We start from the raw sequence: 18420 nt of genomic DNA, 5'->3' as shown, positions 1-18420 counted from the left end.
GTCGGAAGCGTTGGGAAACAGGCATTAGGAGCGGGTCTCGAGGTAACCTCCACAACATCATCCGATCGAACCATCGACCGTCAGTGACTAACAGAGCCCCAGCCGAAGGATACGCGTTCTCCTACGGAACGCACATCCGGAGGCAGGGCTTCTTAAATTTAAAGACGCATCGTAACTAACCTACATCTTAATACTAACAGAAAGTCCTAAAAAAAAAAATTAGCCGTTCTAGTATAAGGGCCTAGTTATGCCGCGAAGATGCATCGGGATACTTAAAAAGTAGTCTATTTATCTCGTTTCCTCTAAGTAGACTAAGAATATATATTATCCGTAAGCGCGTACTAACCTTAAAAATATATTAGTTTCCCTTAAATATAAATCGATCTACTTCTAGCGCCTTACAAAAGTAGAGACCTGAGTTCAGTTTATTCCTTTCGTTCTTAGGACCATGCTAGTGTTCTCATCTTTGGACATCCTCTCTTAAATTATCATGCGTCTCTTCGCGACTGTCGCTCCGGCCATTCTTAGCCTGGCGGGCGTCCATACCGTCGCTGGTGCCCCATCAAATCACACCAGCCCCGGGTGCTGTCGGAACCCTCTGATCCGATACGAATGGCGGCAACTATCATTGGAACAGAGGTCAAGCTATATCGATGCTATCAAATGCTTGATGTCCCTGCCGTCGGAAGGCAATGATCTATGGCCTGGTGCGAAGACCCGATACGATGACTTCCAGGGGATGCACATCTATGTCACAGAACAGGTGCACTTCAACGTGAGTTAATCCAATCTGCGTCCCAAAGTTTAGCGGGTAGTGTCAATTTGCTGATGTTGCTACAGGGACCTTTCCTCCCGTAAGAAATAACTCTAACCTTGATTCCATCGTTTTTCTAAACGCATCAACTGTAGCTGGCATCGGTGGATGATATTTCTCTTCGAATCCGAGCTGAGGAACAAGTGCTCTTACCAAGGAACGCTACCTTACTGGGACTTGAGTCTTGACAACACTGCGGAAAGTTTCGTCAAGTCGCCAATCTTCGACAATACACACGGCTTCGGGGGTAACGGACCGTATATCGAGGATATCAGTGATGATGAGGAGTTCCCGGTCAAGACCCCCACGGAAATTCCGGGAAGGAGTGGAGGAGGGTGCGTCCAGGAGGGTCCATTTGCGAACCTCACGGTTCCCATGGGTCTCGGTGCGTTGGGAATTTCCGCAAACCACAAGGCTTTTGTCCTTGCCCTGCATCTACTAACTTTTCATCCCGGCCCTAGGCTCCTCAGTTGAACCGCAACCCCATTGCCTGCGTCGAGATTTCAGTCCCACCCTCGTTGCCAGTGCCCTGAGAGACGAAATCATTGACCGTGCGCTCTCTGCGTCGACCTATGGCGAGTTCAACTCTCATATTCAGGGCTACAGTTTTGAATTTGACGGCCTGACTCTCCACGCGGGCATGCATCTTGGCATCGGCGGTGCTGTTGGCGAGGTACGTGTCATCAGACCATGATGCTTTCTCATTATTCGGCCCTTTTTGGTTCTTTACTTTATCAGTTGTGAAGTTGTGAAATCTGAGGAAGCTAATGGCCGGGACCAGAATGCGGACATGTACTCCTCCCCCGGCGATCCACTCTTCTACTTTGTCCACGGCGCACTGGACAAGATCTGGAACGACTGGCAGCAAAGAGGTAGGCTTTTTTTTTTTCTGCTCACGAACTTGCCTTTCGTTTCAGTGCCACTTGTGAACAGACCAAGACACTTGGGCAAGCGGCTAGGCGCCCCGTTTTCCCCAGCATAAGAAAATGTCATGTCAAAACAAGTCGTAGGCTCGATCTTGCTAACGATGGTCGTAGACTGGCCCGCGCGCAAAACCGCTATCGGTGGCCCGGACACCATGTTCGCGTACCCGTTCAACTTCTTCGGTGACGTGCCATACGAGAACATTACGTTGCAGTACCTTCTCAAGTACCCCAACTTTGGACAGGATATCCCCATTAGCGACGTGATGGACATCCACGGTGGTCCGTTTTGCTACGAGTATAGGTAGTTTGGGATATTTACTATTCCATCTCAGTCTAGTGTGTTAGAACGGCGTCTGCGCTCTAGTCGCAGCATCCGATTATACGAATCCATCGTACAGCGACCAATAGCCGCCCAATACTGATGAGCTACATCGGCCGCTGTCTTAGTGTGTCGAATTTAGGTTGAGCCGCCGCTGGTCTGGGAGAAGAATCCGTGCACAAGTTGAGGCGCGGGCTATTGCGGTTTAGGGTCTGGCAGACAAAAGACCAAGACAGCCACGGTGTCGATGTGCTCGGATAAAGTTCCACTACTGAACTAACATCGGAGACATCCCCATTTGTCCTAGCTTGCGATTTCAAGTCGCTGAAGACGGCAATATTGCGGCGATGTTGACTGAGGAGTTCTCGAGCGATAATTGAATCTCATACCACTGCCAGATTTTGTGTGGGTGAGGGGATGAGGCACTCATTATCACACTCCATTGTAAGCTATGACTTACATTACGTACTTCAAAGATAATACGTGCTCAAAGAATCATCGATCCGATGTAGATACATCGCCAAGTAATTCATGAAGGTGAAACGGAACTTTTATTAATCATGGTCTCAATCGACTGCGTGATGGGGACGGGACGAGACGATCATGTGACTCCTGATCGTCCGCTATCCTCTTGAACCCTTCTGAAAATAGCGACATTTCGCTCGGTTTTGTGTGAAGTCCCCTTGATTCGACCTCAACTTTTGTTGACGTCAACGGGGACTCATTAATACACCACCTCTCATTTACTTCGACTCCTCCATACGTCTTGCTCGGCTTTTGTGGTGATGAAAAGTCGCATAGCTCAGCGGTGGCCTCCTCGTCACGGATACTACTGAGACGGCGTATCTCCGATGTGATCTCGATCTCTTTTGTAATGAAGATCTGGCCGATACTACTCTGTAGGGTGGGCCAGAAGACGGGTAACGAGGCGCAAATCGTCGCCAAGTTGATCTCAACGGCAGCGAGAACGATGGGCACGCAGCCGTACCAGCTGGGATCAAGGGTCGGATAAGTGCCCGCTCTCGAGTGTGAAATGCCGATGAGACGGAAGATTCCAAGAACGTTCACACTAGCGAAATCGAGTCAGACGGGACGTGTTCGCTTTGAGAAGAAGTTTGAGGCGTGGAAACTTACAGAACACCCATGGTGAACAGACCAAGTAGGCCCAAGCGCGACTTCGTCCGAGTTCCAGCCTCCAGGAACAAGGGAATAGGTATCGCAAATACAATCAGGTCCAGTGCAACATTCATTCCGACGTGGCTTTCAAAGCTTTTCGCAAAGATGATGGGGTCGCGGGAGCCAAATGCCCATCGAGTGTCCGTAGTCGATGAAAGGTCCCAAAAGGCCGACACGGGAAGGCAGGGGATCCAAGCGATGAAGGAGTAAGCTACACCCCATAGAGCGGTGATGTAAATGACGATAATGGTAACGAATCGAGACTTTGTGTTGCGTTCAAACATCCGTAGATATTGGAAAAGTAAGGCCAATTTGATTAGGGCTGTCGCCATTGGATATGCGCCGTTGCAGACATAGAAGGCTTTGATGAAGTTTTGCATGCCGTTAACTCCGAGTAATAGGAAATGCTTGCCCAGTCCATAATCCGTGGCTGCATCAAAGAGTTAGAGGACCTCTCTTTCGTAGGCGCCATAGAATGAAGACACTTACCCACGCACGTCGCTATAGATAAAAGCAGGCTCGTGAGCTGCGGGCAAATGTTAGACATTGAAAGTGATGTGAAACTATTGCCTGATAGCCACATACCAAAGATAACACAACGAAGAAGTCATCCCATCCCGGACACCGAGCAATAAATAAGCGGACATAGAGTCGAAAGGCACCGCATATCCAGGCGACAAGCTGTGGTTATGGTTAGAAGCTGAAATTGTCTTGATGTGGTTCATGAGCATCAAGTACCAGAAAGGAAACGACCATAGCCAGTACCGCAGGTCGTTGGTTGAGAACCGGCACAGGGTCTTTGAGGTTGTCGGCTTTGCCGAGTAATTCAAGTATGGAGCCGCCCATTTTCTACCAGGGTTCTCGAGATCGGGGCCGTTGCCGTTTGCATACTCGGGGGGGAGACTTCGAATTCCGTAGGTCGAAGTCCAGCTCGCGGGTAGATTTCGGATCGGAGTTCTCAGCCGTTGGCCAGCAAGAGTCGGCGGATGGTCAAATAAGACAATTCATTCGGGATAAAATGGAGACAACCTAGAGGGGGTGGGCAGGTTGGTCCAGAGCGAAGGGGGGAGAGGCAGCAATGATAAATGGTTCCCAAAGTCAAGCCGTCCGTCGAGCCGTTCTCGAGATGAACCCGACTGGGGGTGTTTGAGTGGCTCCAGAAAGTGGTGCGCGCCACACCCTGCAGTCCGGTACCTCAAGAAAGCCGTCAGCACCAGGGCCCCTGCACACGTGGTATGGGCATTCCGGAAACGGGTTGGGGTACACGGCTAACCAAGTGCCTTTTTGTTGCTGGCGAACTTGTTTCACCTGATGGAGATAGCACTGGCGTTTTGCGTGGACAAAGACGGTCAAGATCGCTCATGGCTGGCATTGGGACGAAGGCCTCAAGGTTCAAGGCTTCCTTGCCACTCACTCTATGGTAAGTTGTCACGGTCGTTCAGTGCCTCTCCGCGTAAGTACATGCAGGTGTACATGTGTGTGCGAGCTGAGGTGGTCTTGTCCTCGTCGAATCTCTCCCTCTCCCTCTCCCTATTTCCTGCTCCTCGCAAATCTCACCCTTGGATTGGAGACTCGATTCAGTTCCCCAACACCCAGATGAGAGACTCCACAAGCCGATCAGCCGATCAAAGTGCGAACAGATCAATAAGAAACGCCCTGGACAATTAAAAATAAATGGCAAAGATACGTAATTTTCGGCCAACCCAAAATTGCTGCTCACTGTGGATGTATCTTGATGTTTACTTCTGCGCGCTCGTTTCTTTTTCTTCCATGCCGCTTACCGTTGCTTCTCTTTTCCTTCTGCAGCGTTAGACGTTTTTTCGAGTGACCCCGAGCGTGCAGCATGCAGACAGACTTAGACATGTTTGCAATGTCGTGCGTTTTTACCCCATTCCCATTTCTTCCCCGTCTCCTTTCGGAGTCGTATTTCTTCGCTTAGATGATAAAGTGACAAGCAAACACTCATAACATCATCATAAATCACAAAGGGGTTGTGCGGACGGAATCCTTGGCCCTTCCTGGAAGGCAAATGCAACATGAACAGCCGTCGCCCTATCTTTCATCGCAGAGGCGCAACATGTCGGGGACTTCGCCTACCGACTGGCCTTCCTTTCTTGGACTTCTACCATGTTTTGAGGGGTGGGAAACAGGTGAAGGGACGAACAAGACACACAAGACACCAGTCTTGTTCGTTGCATCGGCTCCCCTGCAGGACCATCACGTCCAAACGAGGGGAATTGGCGAATCAGCATCGGGCCAGTCGAGCCTGGAGGGTTCGCTCGGACAGCCGCGGCGTCGGACCGTCTGGGGCCAAGGCAGTCCGGGGTCTTTCTAAGAGCCCTCCGTTCAGGATCTACGGTTAGCTCGAGTGGGGACCACTGGATCAGTGATGATTGTCTCCGTGCTTACTCTTCAATCGCATCCGGACCTTGCTTCTTTATTACCTACCTACCGGCTTCCCGGACTTGCCTTTTTCTTTCATTGTCGGCCCAAATGGTCTTAGGAGGCTTTTGCTTCGTTGATGGACAAGACTCCCTTGGTGAGACATGCTGAGGGGCCGCGGGATGATCGACGCCCATTGGCAGATCTGGCCAGATCAGAAAGCTTTGGCCGCCGGAAGAAGCAAGCTGCGTAACGCTGGCACTGAGCTGGTGAACTTGGCCTGGACATTATCAAGGATTGGGCGCTATATCAAGAATTGGGCGCTGTTCCAATTGATGTTCCACTCATGGTAACTTGACTCTCACTTTGTCAACTATCGCATGAAACAATCACCTTTTCGTACCAAAGGAAACGCATAACATCTGCTAATTCTGACCTCTGCCACGGAGAAAATGCCAGTCCTAGCTAAGCGTGCCGCTTCGCTTCAACCAGCTCGCTTCCGCATGGCCTCTGCGCAAGCCACCGTAGTTCCGGCACCGTTGACTCGGGTCCAGCGATAACTTTAGCGACATAGAGAACTGGTCCGATTCCAAGAATCTGGAATTCCTCCGAGTCAGATGTAGTATAACTCCTCGAACAGTGAGACCATTTAAGGCAGGGAATCAGCCACAGTTTCTTTGAGAAATCGAGATCATCTTGCGTCGGGAGGCAGCATAGACCTCCTTCGACAACGGTTTGGCATCGGGAAGCGCCCCGTGAATTGTTTACAAGAGGACGCATGAGTCGAACTGGGTTCACCGACACATCGAATGAGTTTATGCTTAGACTTCGATAATCGATCATGTTGGCGTGGCTCAGCCTTTGCCGGTGCCACTTTCTGCCTCTACGAGCGTGGTGTCCTGGCGCCGGCATTCCATATGACAGGCAAAAGCCACCGTATTCATCCCTGAGAAGCGCCTTTTCAGAGTCTTGGTAATGAAGTCAAAAGATCTCAAATGTGTCAAGCACAGAAGATTACGTTTGTGTGGATGGGATGGTGCATGAAACCATGCTGACGGAATGCCTTCAACACAACCGATGAACAGTGAAGCCCGTAATAGCTGACTTAACAACGGTAATTACCCTCTTCACGATTTATCGAGTCCTTGGGCTTAGGATCACGGCCGCATCCGGCTGTTGCCAACATCTTGTCTCGTTTCATGATGTCTCGCACAACAACGAACACGCATACCGATAGTAAGCCGCCACCCAGATGCCTTTGCCTCACGGACTCCGACTGCCACGCGGCGTTCAGGTCATCGGGCCATTCTGACAGCACCACAAGCCAGCCTCACCAGACACTATGGCATTATAGCCTCCTCTCCTTTGCTCAATTTGTGAATCCAATGCAGTGGGGCATCGGTCGATGTTGGCCAAAGCGCTATCGACGTTCCGGCCAGAATGAGGTCTGGCTCATGTTCGTGGCGTCAGGGCTGAGAGTCCGGCGGCTGTGTCGGTTCGGACCCACGTGAGCTAGAGACTCTTCCGGCCGAAAGGCCTTCAAAAGAATACCTAAGTTCCAGAGTACTAAAGCTCCTTGGTCGGCGGAAATCGCATCCGAGGATTGTGGTTCGCGGCCTAATTACCATGAGCGCTAGCTTATTCACATAAGAACCGCATCGGGGATCGATCAGGGCATTGTTCGTCCTGCTGCGGCCCGGCAATTTGGCATCGCGACGCCAAGGGCGCTGCTGCCAATCCTACACTTAGACAAGGGCAGCAGGCAGAAGTTCTACTTTCACCTATTGCCAATACTTGTAGGAGACTCCATACGCGTTCTTTGAAAGAATTCACGATGATAATTCCACTGGGTACTCTGTTTCATAATCCCAACCAGGAGACGGTACGGGCATCGGAACTAAGAGCCTGCCTCGCCGAAACAAAGGCGGCAGTGAGCGAGGTCACATTGGTCCACTAAGCGTTGGATTCCGGATCAAAAGTCAGTAGATTTCAAAGGCTCGAATTGAACGCCGAATCAGTGGTAGTCTCAACGGTATGTCTAAAGTTTGATTTCACTTTTGGGGTTCCGTTTCCGTCAGCAATCACATATCATGATTCTGAGGATGATTGCTCCAGTAGGGTTCTGGCACAACAAGATTCCAGAGTTATACATGTCGAGGTCCTTGCTACTACTCAGTCCCACTCTGATTCGGCTCGAAGCGCGCCGGGTCGACGCGGTCTAGTTCTTCAGGGTGCATCCCTCTACTATCCGGCGCTAGCATCTACAGGACCTCACATCATCTAAACTCCCACGTAGCCTTAGGGAGATACTATTGGGTGAGTTTACGACTAGACAATACAATTACTACTAGCTCAGTAATACTTCATCATCCCAGCAACCAAGGGGTCAGACATCACAGGAACAGAGACCTCCTAATAATCCTCCCAAGCAATCATGCCAATGCAACTTACCTAGAATGCATCTTTTGGTAGAAAGGCTGCACACCGTTGACTTACCTTAGTAAAGCCAACTACCTTAGCTTGAGCTTGAGCTCACTCTTTGTGATATCTAGACATGCCAAATGACGATACTCCCGTGCCTGCTCTATTCCGGCCAGTGTCCTTCTTTCCGAAAAAGTACTGCGAAGAATATTGTACAGTTAACACCCAGACAAATAGAATTCAAGACGCCTATAGCATGTTACCGTAGCCCAGAAGCAGATTCATGAGGACCTGAGTTGAGAAGCTCATGCGGTGCGAAGGCTGGAGGAATTGTTGAAGGCATGATCCCACGCTTGCCTTAAGAGCTGAGATTTTATGATCCGACTCAAGTTCCATTGTATTTCTTAGGATCATCACCGTCGTGGCTATGTTACTTGGCTGATGCCGCTAAAGGAAGGGGCAGAGATAACTTAATGAGACCTTGAGACTACGGAAGCGGTGATTGAAGCTAGCGAGGGCAAACAATGAGACTTAGTCTCTTTATCACAGGCGGAATGCAGAGATTCCTCAGGGTATCGCTGTACTCTCTCCAACTTAAAACGCACAGATGCAATTGGAAGTAAGAAGGAATGCCCTCTTAGAAGAAAAACGGCGGGCTCGGCACAACAACGAGAGGAAAGAAACGCCCAAGGTACTTCAAAAAGCAAGTCCTTAGACTTAGTACATGATGCCAAATTCCACTGGATCGCCTATATGATCACTAATCAGGTTGATCCCGGAGTATTCCTTCTGGGAGAATGCTGCAGTGATAGGTCATGAGTAGCAAAGATCGCTCAAAGTCGGCAATCACAGTCACAGTCACTACTTCTCAGATGGGAAGTTTACATGCTGATGAAGTGGCTTCCAGAATTAATTTCATGGAAGTTTCCATTTACCAAAAAACCGGCTACATGATGCATCCATCCCTCGGGTGTGGCTACGCGCATACGGGAAAGTAATATGGGGCAAGCTTCAGTAACATTTGGCTCAGATTTCTGCCATGAACTCGTGATCGTGCTTCATCTCCAAATATCACAGGCTTTCAGCACATATTACGACTCTCTTCATTTCAGTGCTGAACTGCTGGCGAAGAAAGCCCCTCATCCGTTCTGCACACGTCTATCTACTACTGAGAATTGCTACATGCGTGATCTGACCATAATTGAGGGTACCTTTGCGGCTCAGTTTGACTTTTCGAATTCAGCCACCTTATCCACCTTGAAGCATGCGTAGGACGGACGTGTCACATATCATGGCTCTGAGTAGTCAGCCTTGAATTCCATTGTCTTGATCTAGGTTACAGAGCGCCTTGGTAGGGAATACGATTCGCTGATTCTGTCTCCGCCACTACTTCATGCTGCCACATAAGGCAGCGAGGCTATTTGGTATGTAACGCGTCTCTGATCACAAAAAGGCATTTGGCTCGGGTGCTATAAATTGTAAACGTTGGCCGGATGCAGCTTAATCTCTTTCACCATTCCTCGAATCATAGTATCTGAACATTCCAATAACACCGACTTTATTACTCATTTGCTACCAAAGAACATCATGGCCGTCGCCCCGCTTCAAACGGATACTTTCTCCGTCTTTCTCCAGGGATACCTTTCACGCCCTGATCGCTTCTTCGAAGTAGTCTCACACGGCAGCAATTCACAACCACCCAATTTGATTCGAAAACGATTCATTTTCAAACAGGCCTCTTTTAGCGGATTCGCGACCGATCTCGATTCGAGTATGAACCCCATGCATGGGCAAATAGGTCTCTATGTCTCAGGCTTAACGAACCTAGAGGTCCAAAAACTAGACATCTTTACACGGAATGTAATCATGTCCACATGTATGAAAATGCAAGGCAAGGTGTCACTCATGTGCAACCATGGCACGGTCTGTATGAGGGAGGTCATTCTTTGGTTAGGGATCCCGAGGAACCAAGTGACACAAACCTCGAACGATGTCCCGAATTCCCAATTTGCTGGCGAAGGAAGTGGACCTGGGGCTGGGAATGCCAGCAACATTGCGAATCAAGCAGCTCAGCCCTGGGATGGATTCCAAAACCACATCGACAACGGAAATGGATCTTCATCGGCCTTTGGTAACGGCCCAAATAATACCATTGGAAACAACTGCCAAAACATGAGCCGAGATCTTAGTGGCGCTGCTCGGGCTGCTTGATTTTCCCGCATCTCACGAGTGCAACGTCAGCTTCTTGGTTCGAAATGATCTCAGCTAGAATAAGAGCTGAGCGAACATACGCGAACATACGCGATCATACACGAAAATACAAAGTTGTCAATTTACTCCAAGTCGGACATACCTACGAAAACCACATCATACGCCGAATCACAACTTTTGAGTTATCAGTTTCACAAGAAGAAATGGGGCTTAGTACCTACTATCGCAATGGAACATCAGCTTTCAACGATTACAAAGCAAAAAGATCCAGATCAGACCACCAGTACGCAACAAATGCAGTTATATCTTTCTCGAGTTTGGACAGTCTATCAGTGTTTTTTGGACAGTCTATCGGTGTTAGGGTAGATTCAGCATATTGGAAATAAAGTCTTTCGCAATTCGTGTGATCCCCCGTCTGTTCCCCGTCTGTTTCTAGGTATTCAAAGCATAAGAGAACTGTGACATATAACTATTCTTAGGCAACATGACGTAAGTCAACCTGGATACCTGCGACTTGCGAAGTCGATATGTGTGCATCAATTGCCGACGTGGAGTGTCCTGGAGATATCAGCAAGGGCGAGTTAAGACTCAGAGCCGAATCCAAGTTGACGCTGGTCAATAGCGTGGAAAATCGGTACGACGCTGACATGCTACGGAAATCCCCTCTGTTTCTAGTGAAGATCGTCATCTTGGCTCGACATCGCAGGGGAACGAAGACGAGGGGTTCGCCATTCCTACTGCAACGTCAAAAAAAAAACCTCCCCGCACTTTTCATTCCTAAAATCCATAAAGATGGTTGATTAAGAAGTTTTCTTCTAAAACCGCGGCATGGTGTCTGAATCTTCTTCCAAAATTCCGGACTGGCATCTGCGACACGTATATACATGAAGGATCCTTGATGCAATCAATTAATTATGGCTCTTCGACTGTCAGCGGTACTTTTGTACGTTCTGGTGGCTTCGGCAGACATCGCACCAGCTCGTTGCAAAGTATACCCAGGTGACATCTCCTGGCCTTCTGACGAAGCCTGGGCGGCTCTCAATGAACGGGTCGACAATCGCCTCCTCAAACCACGACCGCAGGCAGCAGTATGTTACAGTGGCGCCGAGTACGATGAGGCCGCCTGCGCCAGCATGACGGCCACCTGGACGAACTCCTACACACACCTTGAAGACCCCATCGAAATGTTCTCGCCCGTCTATCAAGGTCTCACGTGTTTGCCACCTAACATTTACGACTCTGGCAACTGTACCATGGGTGGATTTCCGTGGTACGTGATTAACGCCACTTCCGCCAAGCACGTACAAGAAGGCGTTAAGTTCGCGAAGGAGATGGACGTGAGACTAGTAGTCAAAAACACAGGACATGACTTCTCAGGCAAATCGGGTGGTGGAGAGTCATTGAGTATATGGACACATCACCTGAAAAGCATCGAATACATCGAGGATGTTACCGACGATGTCGAGGGATACTCTGGTCCTGCCTTCAAATGTGGCACTGGTGTTCAAGCTTTTGAGATTTACAAAGTAGCGTCTGAATACGGCAGAGTTGTTGTTGGTGGCGAAGGACAGGTGCGTTGACCAGAATAATACTGAAGGATATTAGAACTAACTTTTCGTAGACTGTTGGGGTGATGGGAGGATACATACAGGGCGGAGGCCATTCTCCCTTGAGTTCGATATATGGTACTGGAGCAGATCAAGCCTTAGCCTTCGAGGTTGTGACAGCGGACGGAGACCTTGTCACTGCAGACCACAGCCAGAATTCTGATCTATTCTGGGCGCTTCGGGGCGGTGGTGGCTCAACCTTTGGTGTAGCAATCTCGGTCACAGTCAAGGCCTTTCCGGACATGCCTACAACTGCCTCGGCGTTCAAGTTCTCCACAGCAGACGGTCTATCCAACGAGACTTTTTGGGGTGGTGTGCGCAGCTACTTCGACTCTTTCATTCACAATGCCGACAATGGAACGTACTCGTACTTCCTCCTGTTGCATAACAACCCAAGCCCTGGAAATTTTCTCTTCCAGATGACGCCCTTCTTCGCACCCAACAAGACCGCCAAAGAGGTGGCTAGTTTGCTGGACCCATGGTTCAGTAAGCTCTACGATCTCGGGATTATGTTCGACCCCAACATCACTGAATACGAAAGCTTCTATGCTGCCTGGAAAGACTTTTTCCCGCTCGAGGTGGTCGAAAAGGTAAACGTCCAAAGCGGTTCTCGTCTCTTTCCCCGCAAAAACTTCGAAAGCGAAGAGCTGAAGCAGGCCACCTTTGAAGCTATTCGCACATCCCTCGAGACGAATCACGTCTTTGTTGGGTTCAACATCAAAGCCATCAGCCCCGATGACCCAGACAACGCTGTCAACCCAGCCTGGCGCGAAAACATTTTGTTCGCTCTTCAGTCCGTGAGGTGGTCTGTAAACGCAACCGCCGAGGAAATTTTAGAAGCCCGCAAAGGTTTCACCTTCGGAGATATGCAGCGGTGGAGAGATGTCTCTCCAGGTGCTGGCTCATACCTCGCTGAGTCGGACAGGATGGAGCCGAATTTCCAACAGTCGTTCTACGGCGACAGCAAATACCCTCGCTTGCTGGAACTGAAACGTAAATGGGATCCTGAGGATGTCTTTTATGCTGCTACTGCCGTCGGTAGTGAGTTTTGGGAAGTTATCACCAAAGATAAGCTTCCTCACGAGAATGGAAGACTGTGTCGTGTGGTTGGATGATTCGGCGGATATAGTACGTAGCATGTGCTCTAATGTCACTCGAATGCTTCAACTTCTTCACACACAATCTTGTACCATTTCAAAGCATTACTGTTGCAAGGAGTGATGTAGTGGACCCGATCCTCTCTCATTCGCTCTCAATTCTCCGCCTGCTACTGTCCAAAACTCGCCTGTGTGCCCGAGAAACACAGAAACTACAAGATATAGGGACATCGCTGAAAGGATTTGATGTGTTTTAAGTTTGTTCAATCCTATCGGAGCTACGCTTGAGTCCATAACTTTCCGAATGTTCACCAGTCAAAACTCCAGGTCAGGATCAAACCATACATGTACACTGAAGGTTTGAAAGCTACCAGCCAGTAGAGTAAGGTACACTGGAGAGCCGTCTAACGGCCAAACTCTGTTGTATTCCAAAGAAGAGGACAAGGTTCCTGTCCCTATAAGAAGCTCTCTTCCACCCTCCCTCCATCAGTGGCACATCAATGCCCAACCCATCCTCCATTCACATTTTCATGCCTTGAGACATCCGGATTGGACACGCAATTCTAGCTGCAAGCAAAAACTTGAAGCACGTTTCTGTCATTATTTATTGGAAACTACTGAACGAGAATCTTACCATGGGTATCAATTCAACGATAGCTTCTACCCCGAAGATGGATATCATGCCACCTACTATCGAGGAACTGGCAAGCTTGTGGAACCCCACCGGCCCCGAATGGAACTGGACAGATTCAGACTGGGATCGCATCTACGGCGAGCCCATCGGAATCTGGGAATCTTTGGTCGAGCACTTTCTCGACCATATCCGGTCACAGAGATATCTGATCCAGACAGACATACTCCTCTACCCAGCTCTGATCTACATTCTCAACTTGGCCTCCCTCGCTATCGCCTTCAACTCCAATGGCCGATACCGCACAGCATTCGTCGGTGCATCCCTCGCCTTGGCAGCCGCTACTATTCAACAAATTTCCCTTCTACCAATATTCTACGCTGTCAAAATCACCCTTGTTCAGGTACTCGTCATTCAAAACATGGGTGCAGCTGTTATGATGCTGTGGGAGGATATCGCTGTTACGCAGGAGCAAAAGAAGCTTCCCTGGGGACAACGAATCCTCGCCACCTACAAATTCATGTGGAACGCACGGTTTGTCAACACTACTCGTCCGGCTCCTGTCCTCCACTTGATCAAGGCAGCAGAAGAGCGTAAGAGGCAGCTCGCAGAAGCATTCATTACAGCTACGATCGAAGACTCGTTCACCGAGAAAGCAACCATAAACAACAAAAGCTTGGATCAGAGCTCGACTGAGGCAAACAACAACAAAAATGTGCTCGAACGGATCAATAATTCCCGGGACTTTATGCTTCGAGTCGGCCATAACGCTTGGAACAAAATCAGCCAGGCCCTTGCTCGCTTCTGGAACTCTCTCAGCCCAAGAAGCCGCTGGATCATGATTACCATAGCCAAAATCGCTCTCATCTTTATCTTGGAGCGTGTCAAGGACTACGTTTGGGATACGTACGCCTGGTATTCCCATGATGACATTGCCCCCCACAAACGTTCCTACTTCCGCCGTCTCCTTCGAAATGAGACCGACCTACGAGAGGTGGTTATCCGCTGTTACTTCGCCTTTGAAGGCGTTTGGGGCGCATTCTACTGGTACACCTTCATTCACTCGACCGTCGCCCTCTTCTTCGTAGCGCTTCACATCGATGAACCTGAAGAGTGGCCTCCTGTCTTCGGCGATATCCGCGAAGGCTGGAATCTTCGGCGCTTCTGGAGCAAATACTTCGATCGACTCATCTACCGCACCACCAACGGCTTGGGCGAGATGATCCTGACTGCCCTTGGCGTAGGTCAGCGACCTTTCCGGGGAAAGACGCGCTGGGTCCTGAATGGGCTCATCTTCTTCCTCAGCGGTATCTTCCATGCTGGCACTGAGTATATCTGCGGCATCAAGTGTCACGTTGGTGTGGAGGTCTGGTGGTGGATGTTGAACTACATTGCGATGGTCATGGAAACGGCCTTCCTCTATGGTCTTCAGACTTACTTCCCTCGGTTCTATCATAAGATGAGTGGAAGAGTTGGGAAGTCGATCGGATACTTGTGGCTGTTTGCGTTCCATTTCTACGCCAGTCCCAAAAACCAGTTCATTGCATTGAACTGTCTGCCGCCATTCTAGGTTCAGGGCGCTAGGTAGTGTGTGGCTCTATGGAAAGTGATGGAAATGCTTGACGATTATACGACGAATGAGAGATGAATGCTTCGAGGGCATGACATTGGAGTAGGATTTGGATAAGACATCCAGTATGATAGATCCAAGAAGAAAACTCCATACAATCACAACATGATCTTACACGTGCTTGCGAAACTCCTCGTTCAAGTATTATATGTGCCATCATGTAGATATATGTGTTCGGGTGGTGAATCTCAGTACACAGGTTGAAGTCAACATCTGGGGATTCAACTGATCATAGAAACCTTGGAATGCCACACACTAATGCAATTGAGTCAGCCCCCGCATCTGAGCCAGTATTGGAGTTAGCTTGACAGGTGCCACTGCGCTTGGAACCGTCATATGAACTAAGGTAGTCTAGCGCGAAGTCAGGATCTTCTGGAGCTTCGCGTTATATTTTAACGGGCGATCACTTCTACGCTTTGAAAATTATGTTGCATTGTGAAAGTGAACCAAATATGCAGATGCCTGTTCGGCGGGTTAGAGACTTCGACTTTATCCAATGATGCAGTTACCCTTCTCATTTGCTGCTGCGAAGTGTTTCCCTAGGATACTATTCGTGAATGCTGTTCCCAGCCTCCACCGTGCGTTGGGCCGGGTTTACAACTGGCAGCCAAATCTCACCTGTGCATGCAAGCCAACCTCGCCAGTCGAGGGCTTGAGTAATGGAAACTGCTACTCTTCATCATCCCTCGAACTGATGTCCATCACGTGCGATAATTTCCACCTAAGAAGTTGGAGTATCGGGTATTGCAGGCGTCCTAGTTCACTCGAAGTGTCTTATGAACGCCGGTAGCTGCATGTGAAATCTCCCGCTTCGAAGCACTAACCCCAGAATTGACTTACAAGGGTCGGTTAGTCACACACACTTGACTTAGAGTCACACTTCAAGAATCCGCCATGTACATCCACCGGGACTCACAGTAAAGGCTGACCATCTATCGTACTTACTGTCACATAAAGTCGATACCTCTTGCATCTATCATTTTGATTTCTATTCTTACTGAACGGGTAAGATCAGAACCCTCTGGACAATGGCGAGAAATCTCAGCACTCTACCGACCTACCTCACCCGCCTCTTCAGTCTGGCGGGCAGAACAGCAGTTGTCACTGGTGGCAGCTCAGGAATCGGAAAAGAAATTGCCCTCGCCTTGGGTCAAGCCGGCGCAAAAATCATACTCATTGCGCGGAGACCACAACCTCTGGCAGCGACAGTCGACCAGCTCACACAACTTGGTGTTCCCGCGACATCCATCACGGCAGATCTCGCCAACCTAGCAGACCTCAACCACGCCAGCGCTCGCATCAAGTCCGCGCACGGCATACCAGACATCCTCGTCAACGCAGCAGGCGTCAACCACCGCCCGCCATTGTCACGAATAACACAAGGAGACTGGGACTACACCATCGCCGCAAACCTAACTGCCCCGTTTGCCCTAGGCCAAGCGTTTGGCCCGGCAATGGCAGAGCGCGGAAGCGGACGCATTATCAATCTTGCCAGCCAGCAGTCATTCCGCGCATTTGGCAACAGCGGTGCCTATGGTGTAGCTAAAGGCGGTTTGGTGTCGCTTACGCGCTCTCAAGCCGAGGCCTGGTCGCCGAGCGGGGTTCTGTGCAACGCCATCGCGCCGGGACTCGTGGACACTCCGATGACGGAAGAGGTCTTTTCGGACACGGAGAAGGCGGAGACGCATGCGGCGCGGACAATGACTGGACGTAATGGGAAGGCCGAGGATTTTGCCGGAGTTGCCATATGGTTGGCGAGTGATGCGAGTGCTACTGTCACAGGGCAAACCGTTTGCGTCGATGGGGGGTACTCGGCCCATTGATATGGTCTGATCTTTCACGCAATCAACCCTCTACTCAGAGTATTTCTTGCAGTCTTACAGTACATATACCGTTCCATCTTGTACAACTATGAGCAAAGGCTTTTGTGGACGTCTCATTAAAGAGACCATTCACGGCAAATCCGCGGGATCCATCAGAGTCAACTTTGGGTTATGCTTCGTCTGATTCAATCTCCGAGCTTGGCATACGCAATCCCTCATTGAAGGTGTTATCAACTCTCGATGCAGTGGTGAGTGGAATACTGGGTGATCATTTCATTCTTTCTTCCATCGCATTTACCCTTTAAAGACATCGGGAATAGAAAGTGAACAAGCCAATACTGCTACTTCATAATTTAAGTTCAGATCGTCGTTGGAGAGTAAATATGTCGGGATCGATAAGACGACATATCACAAGCGTGCTTCACCGCCATCATGGGTCACACCTACTGTGCACAATGTTCTCAAGTCCTCTGCATGGTTGACTTCTACCAATCAGTCATTTGTTACGTCTCTATGCACGGTGTATCCATACATGTAACAGAAGGAAAGCATGTCATTTAACATTACGGTGTGTGAGGATGCCCGAAGTCGTAGTGGAAGTTCCAGGCTCGGGAGCTGTCGGCACCACATATCGAGAGAAGACCGTACGCTCCCATCATCGTCGTGATGCTGCTGTCGGTTCTGAAAGTCCATCAATTCGGCAATTAGATTCTGACTTGGCCCCGAGAGATGCACTTCAGTATGGACATTCATTTCGTGCAATATATCTAGTCCTTCAACGAGCTTTTGGAATAAACTCAACGGAGCAAACATAATTTTTCCCGAAATATGTAGACACCAAACGAAGGACCTTCAAAGCACATGGGTTGTCCACTGGAGTTTGCCTTTGAATATAGTGATTACTGGTATATGTCGAAGTTCCCGATAGCTCGTAAGTCCCACTGACCTAGATTCGCTGCAATATCTCCGTAGCATACATCGGTCTAAGTTGCAAAGTCATCAGAGTGCCTTTGTAGTCTTGTAGAAGAATTTCTGACTTGTGATTGTACCCGTAAACCCGTCACCTGCAATATGCTCCTTTGATGTAGGGTATCCTGGTTCGATGACAATCAGTTTCGTCTCGTCTCGTTATATCTTTGTCACTGTTAGTACTAGCAAAGACTCCCGACAAACTAAGCTACTAAGTGCCGAGTAATAGTCAATGTCAAAACCAACTCGAACATCACTCTGCTTCTCAACACGTTGCAACTTCGACGGCACCCAATGCTTCAACAATTGGTATAGAAGAGAGTCGATTTACGTTCAAAGACTGGCTTTAGTTCAAGTCTCAGGGAGGCCCAAAGAGCACCCTAAGGATCTCGAGACCCATACTGAGAAGTCCAT

At 49.3% G+C, this 18420-nt stretch overlaps 6 protein-coding genes across 6 annotated transcripts; 5 read left to right on the top strand and 1 right to left on the bottom strand.

Annotated features, from left to right (window-relative positions):
* Positions 1-490: 490 nt before the first annotated feature.
* On the top strand, positions 491-2045 carry BDZ83DRAFT_749090 (uncharacterized protein; the record flags this gene model as incomplete). The annotated part of the gene is made up of 6 exons (XM_060513717.1): positions 491-775; positions 841-854; positions 910-1199; positions 1276-1487; positions 1596-1686; positions 1852-2045. The coding sequence occupies 6 exons, from the start codon at positions 491-493 to the stop codon at positions 2043-2045; spliced, it is 1086 nt and encodes a 361-aa protein (XP_060368748.1).
* A 498-nt stretch (positions 2046-2543) lies between these two features.
* On the bottom strand, positions 2544-4361 carry BDZ83DRAFT_608935 (uncharacterized protein). The gene is made up of 5 exons (XM_060507503.1): positions 3974-4361; positions 3821-3916; positions 3725-3761; positions 3194-3665; positions 2544-3128 (listed from the first exon to the last, which is right to left on the bottom strand). The coding sequence occupies exons 1-5, from the start codon at positions 4079-4081 to the stop codon at positions 2618-2620; spliced, it is 1224 nt and encodes a 407-aa protein (XP_060368747.1). The 5' UTR covers positions 4082-4361; the 3' UTR covers positions 2544-2617.
* Positions 4362-9379: 5018 nt separating this feature from the next.
* BDZ83DRAFT_118070 (uncharacterized protein) lies at positions 9380-10513 on the top strand. Its single transcript, XM_060501135.1, has one exon. The coding sequence runs from the start codon at positions 9626-9628 to the stop codon at positions 10247-10249; it is 624 nt and encodes a 207-aa protein (XP_060368746.1). The 5' UTR covers positions 9380-9625; the 3' UTR covers positions 10250-10513.
* Positions 10514-11574: 1061 nt separating this feature from the next.
* BDZ83DRAFT_608921 (uncharacterized protein) lies at positions 11575-13402 on the top strand. Its single transcript, XM_060507502.1, has 2 exons — positions 11575-11820; positions 11871-13402. The coding sequence occupies exons 1-2, from the start codon at positions 11581-11583 to the stop codon at positions 12969-12971; spliced, it is 1341 nt and encodes a 446-aa protein (XP_060368745.1). The 5' UTR covers positions 11575-11580; the 3' UTR covers positions 12972-13402.
* A 55-nt stretch (positions 13403-13457) lies between these two features.
* Positions 13458-15562, top strand: BDZ83DRAFT_608919 (uncharacterized protein). Its single transcript, XM_060507501.1, has one exon. It carries the CDS (start codon positions 13589-13591, stop codon positions 15152-15154), a length of 1566 nt encoding a protein of 521 aa, XP_060368744.1. The 5' UTR covers positions 13458-13588; the 3' UTR covers positions 15155-15562.
* A 680-nt stretch (positions 15563-16242) lies between these two features.
* On the top strand, positions 16243-17037 carry BDZ83DRAFT_570097 (short chain dehydrogenase; the record flags this gene model as incomplete). Its single annotated transcript, XM_060504268.1, has 1 exon — positions 16243-17037. One exon carries the CDS (start codon positions 16243-16245, stop codon positions 17035-17037), a length of 795 nt encoding a protein of 264 aa, XP_060368743.1.
* Positions 17038-18420: the final 1383 nt, after the last annotated feature.

Source organism: Colletotrichum acutatum (genome assembly GCF_030867785.1).
Source record: "Colletotrichum acutatum strain CBS 112980 chromosome Unknown BDZ83scaffold_16, whole genome shotgun sequence".
Taxonomy (NCBI): Eukaryota; Fungi; Ascomycota; class Sordariomycetes; order Glomerellales; family Glomerellaceae; genus Colletotrichum; species Colletotrichum acutatum.
This window is presented reverse-complemented; position numbering and strand designations above follow the sequence as displayed.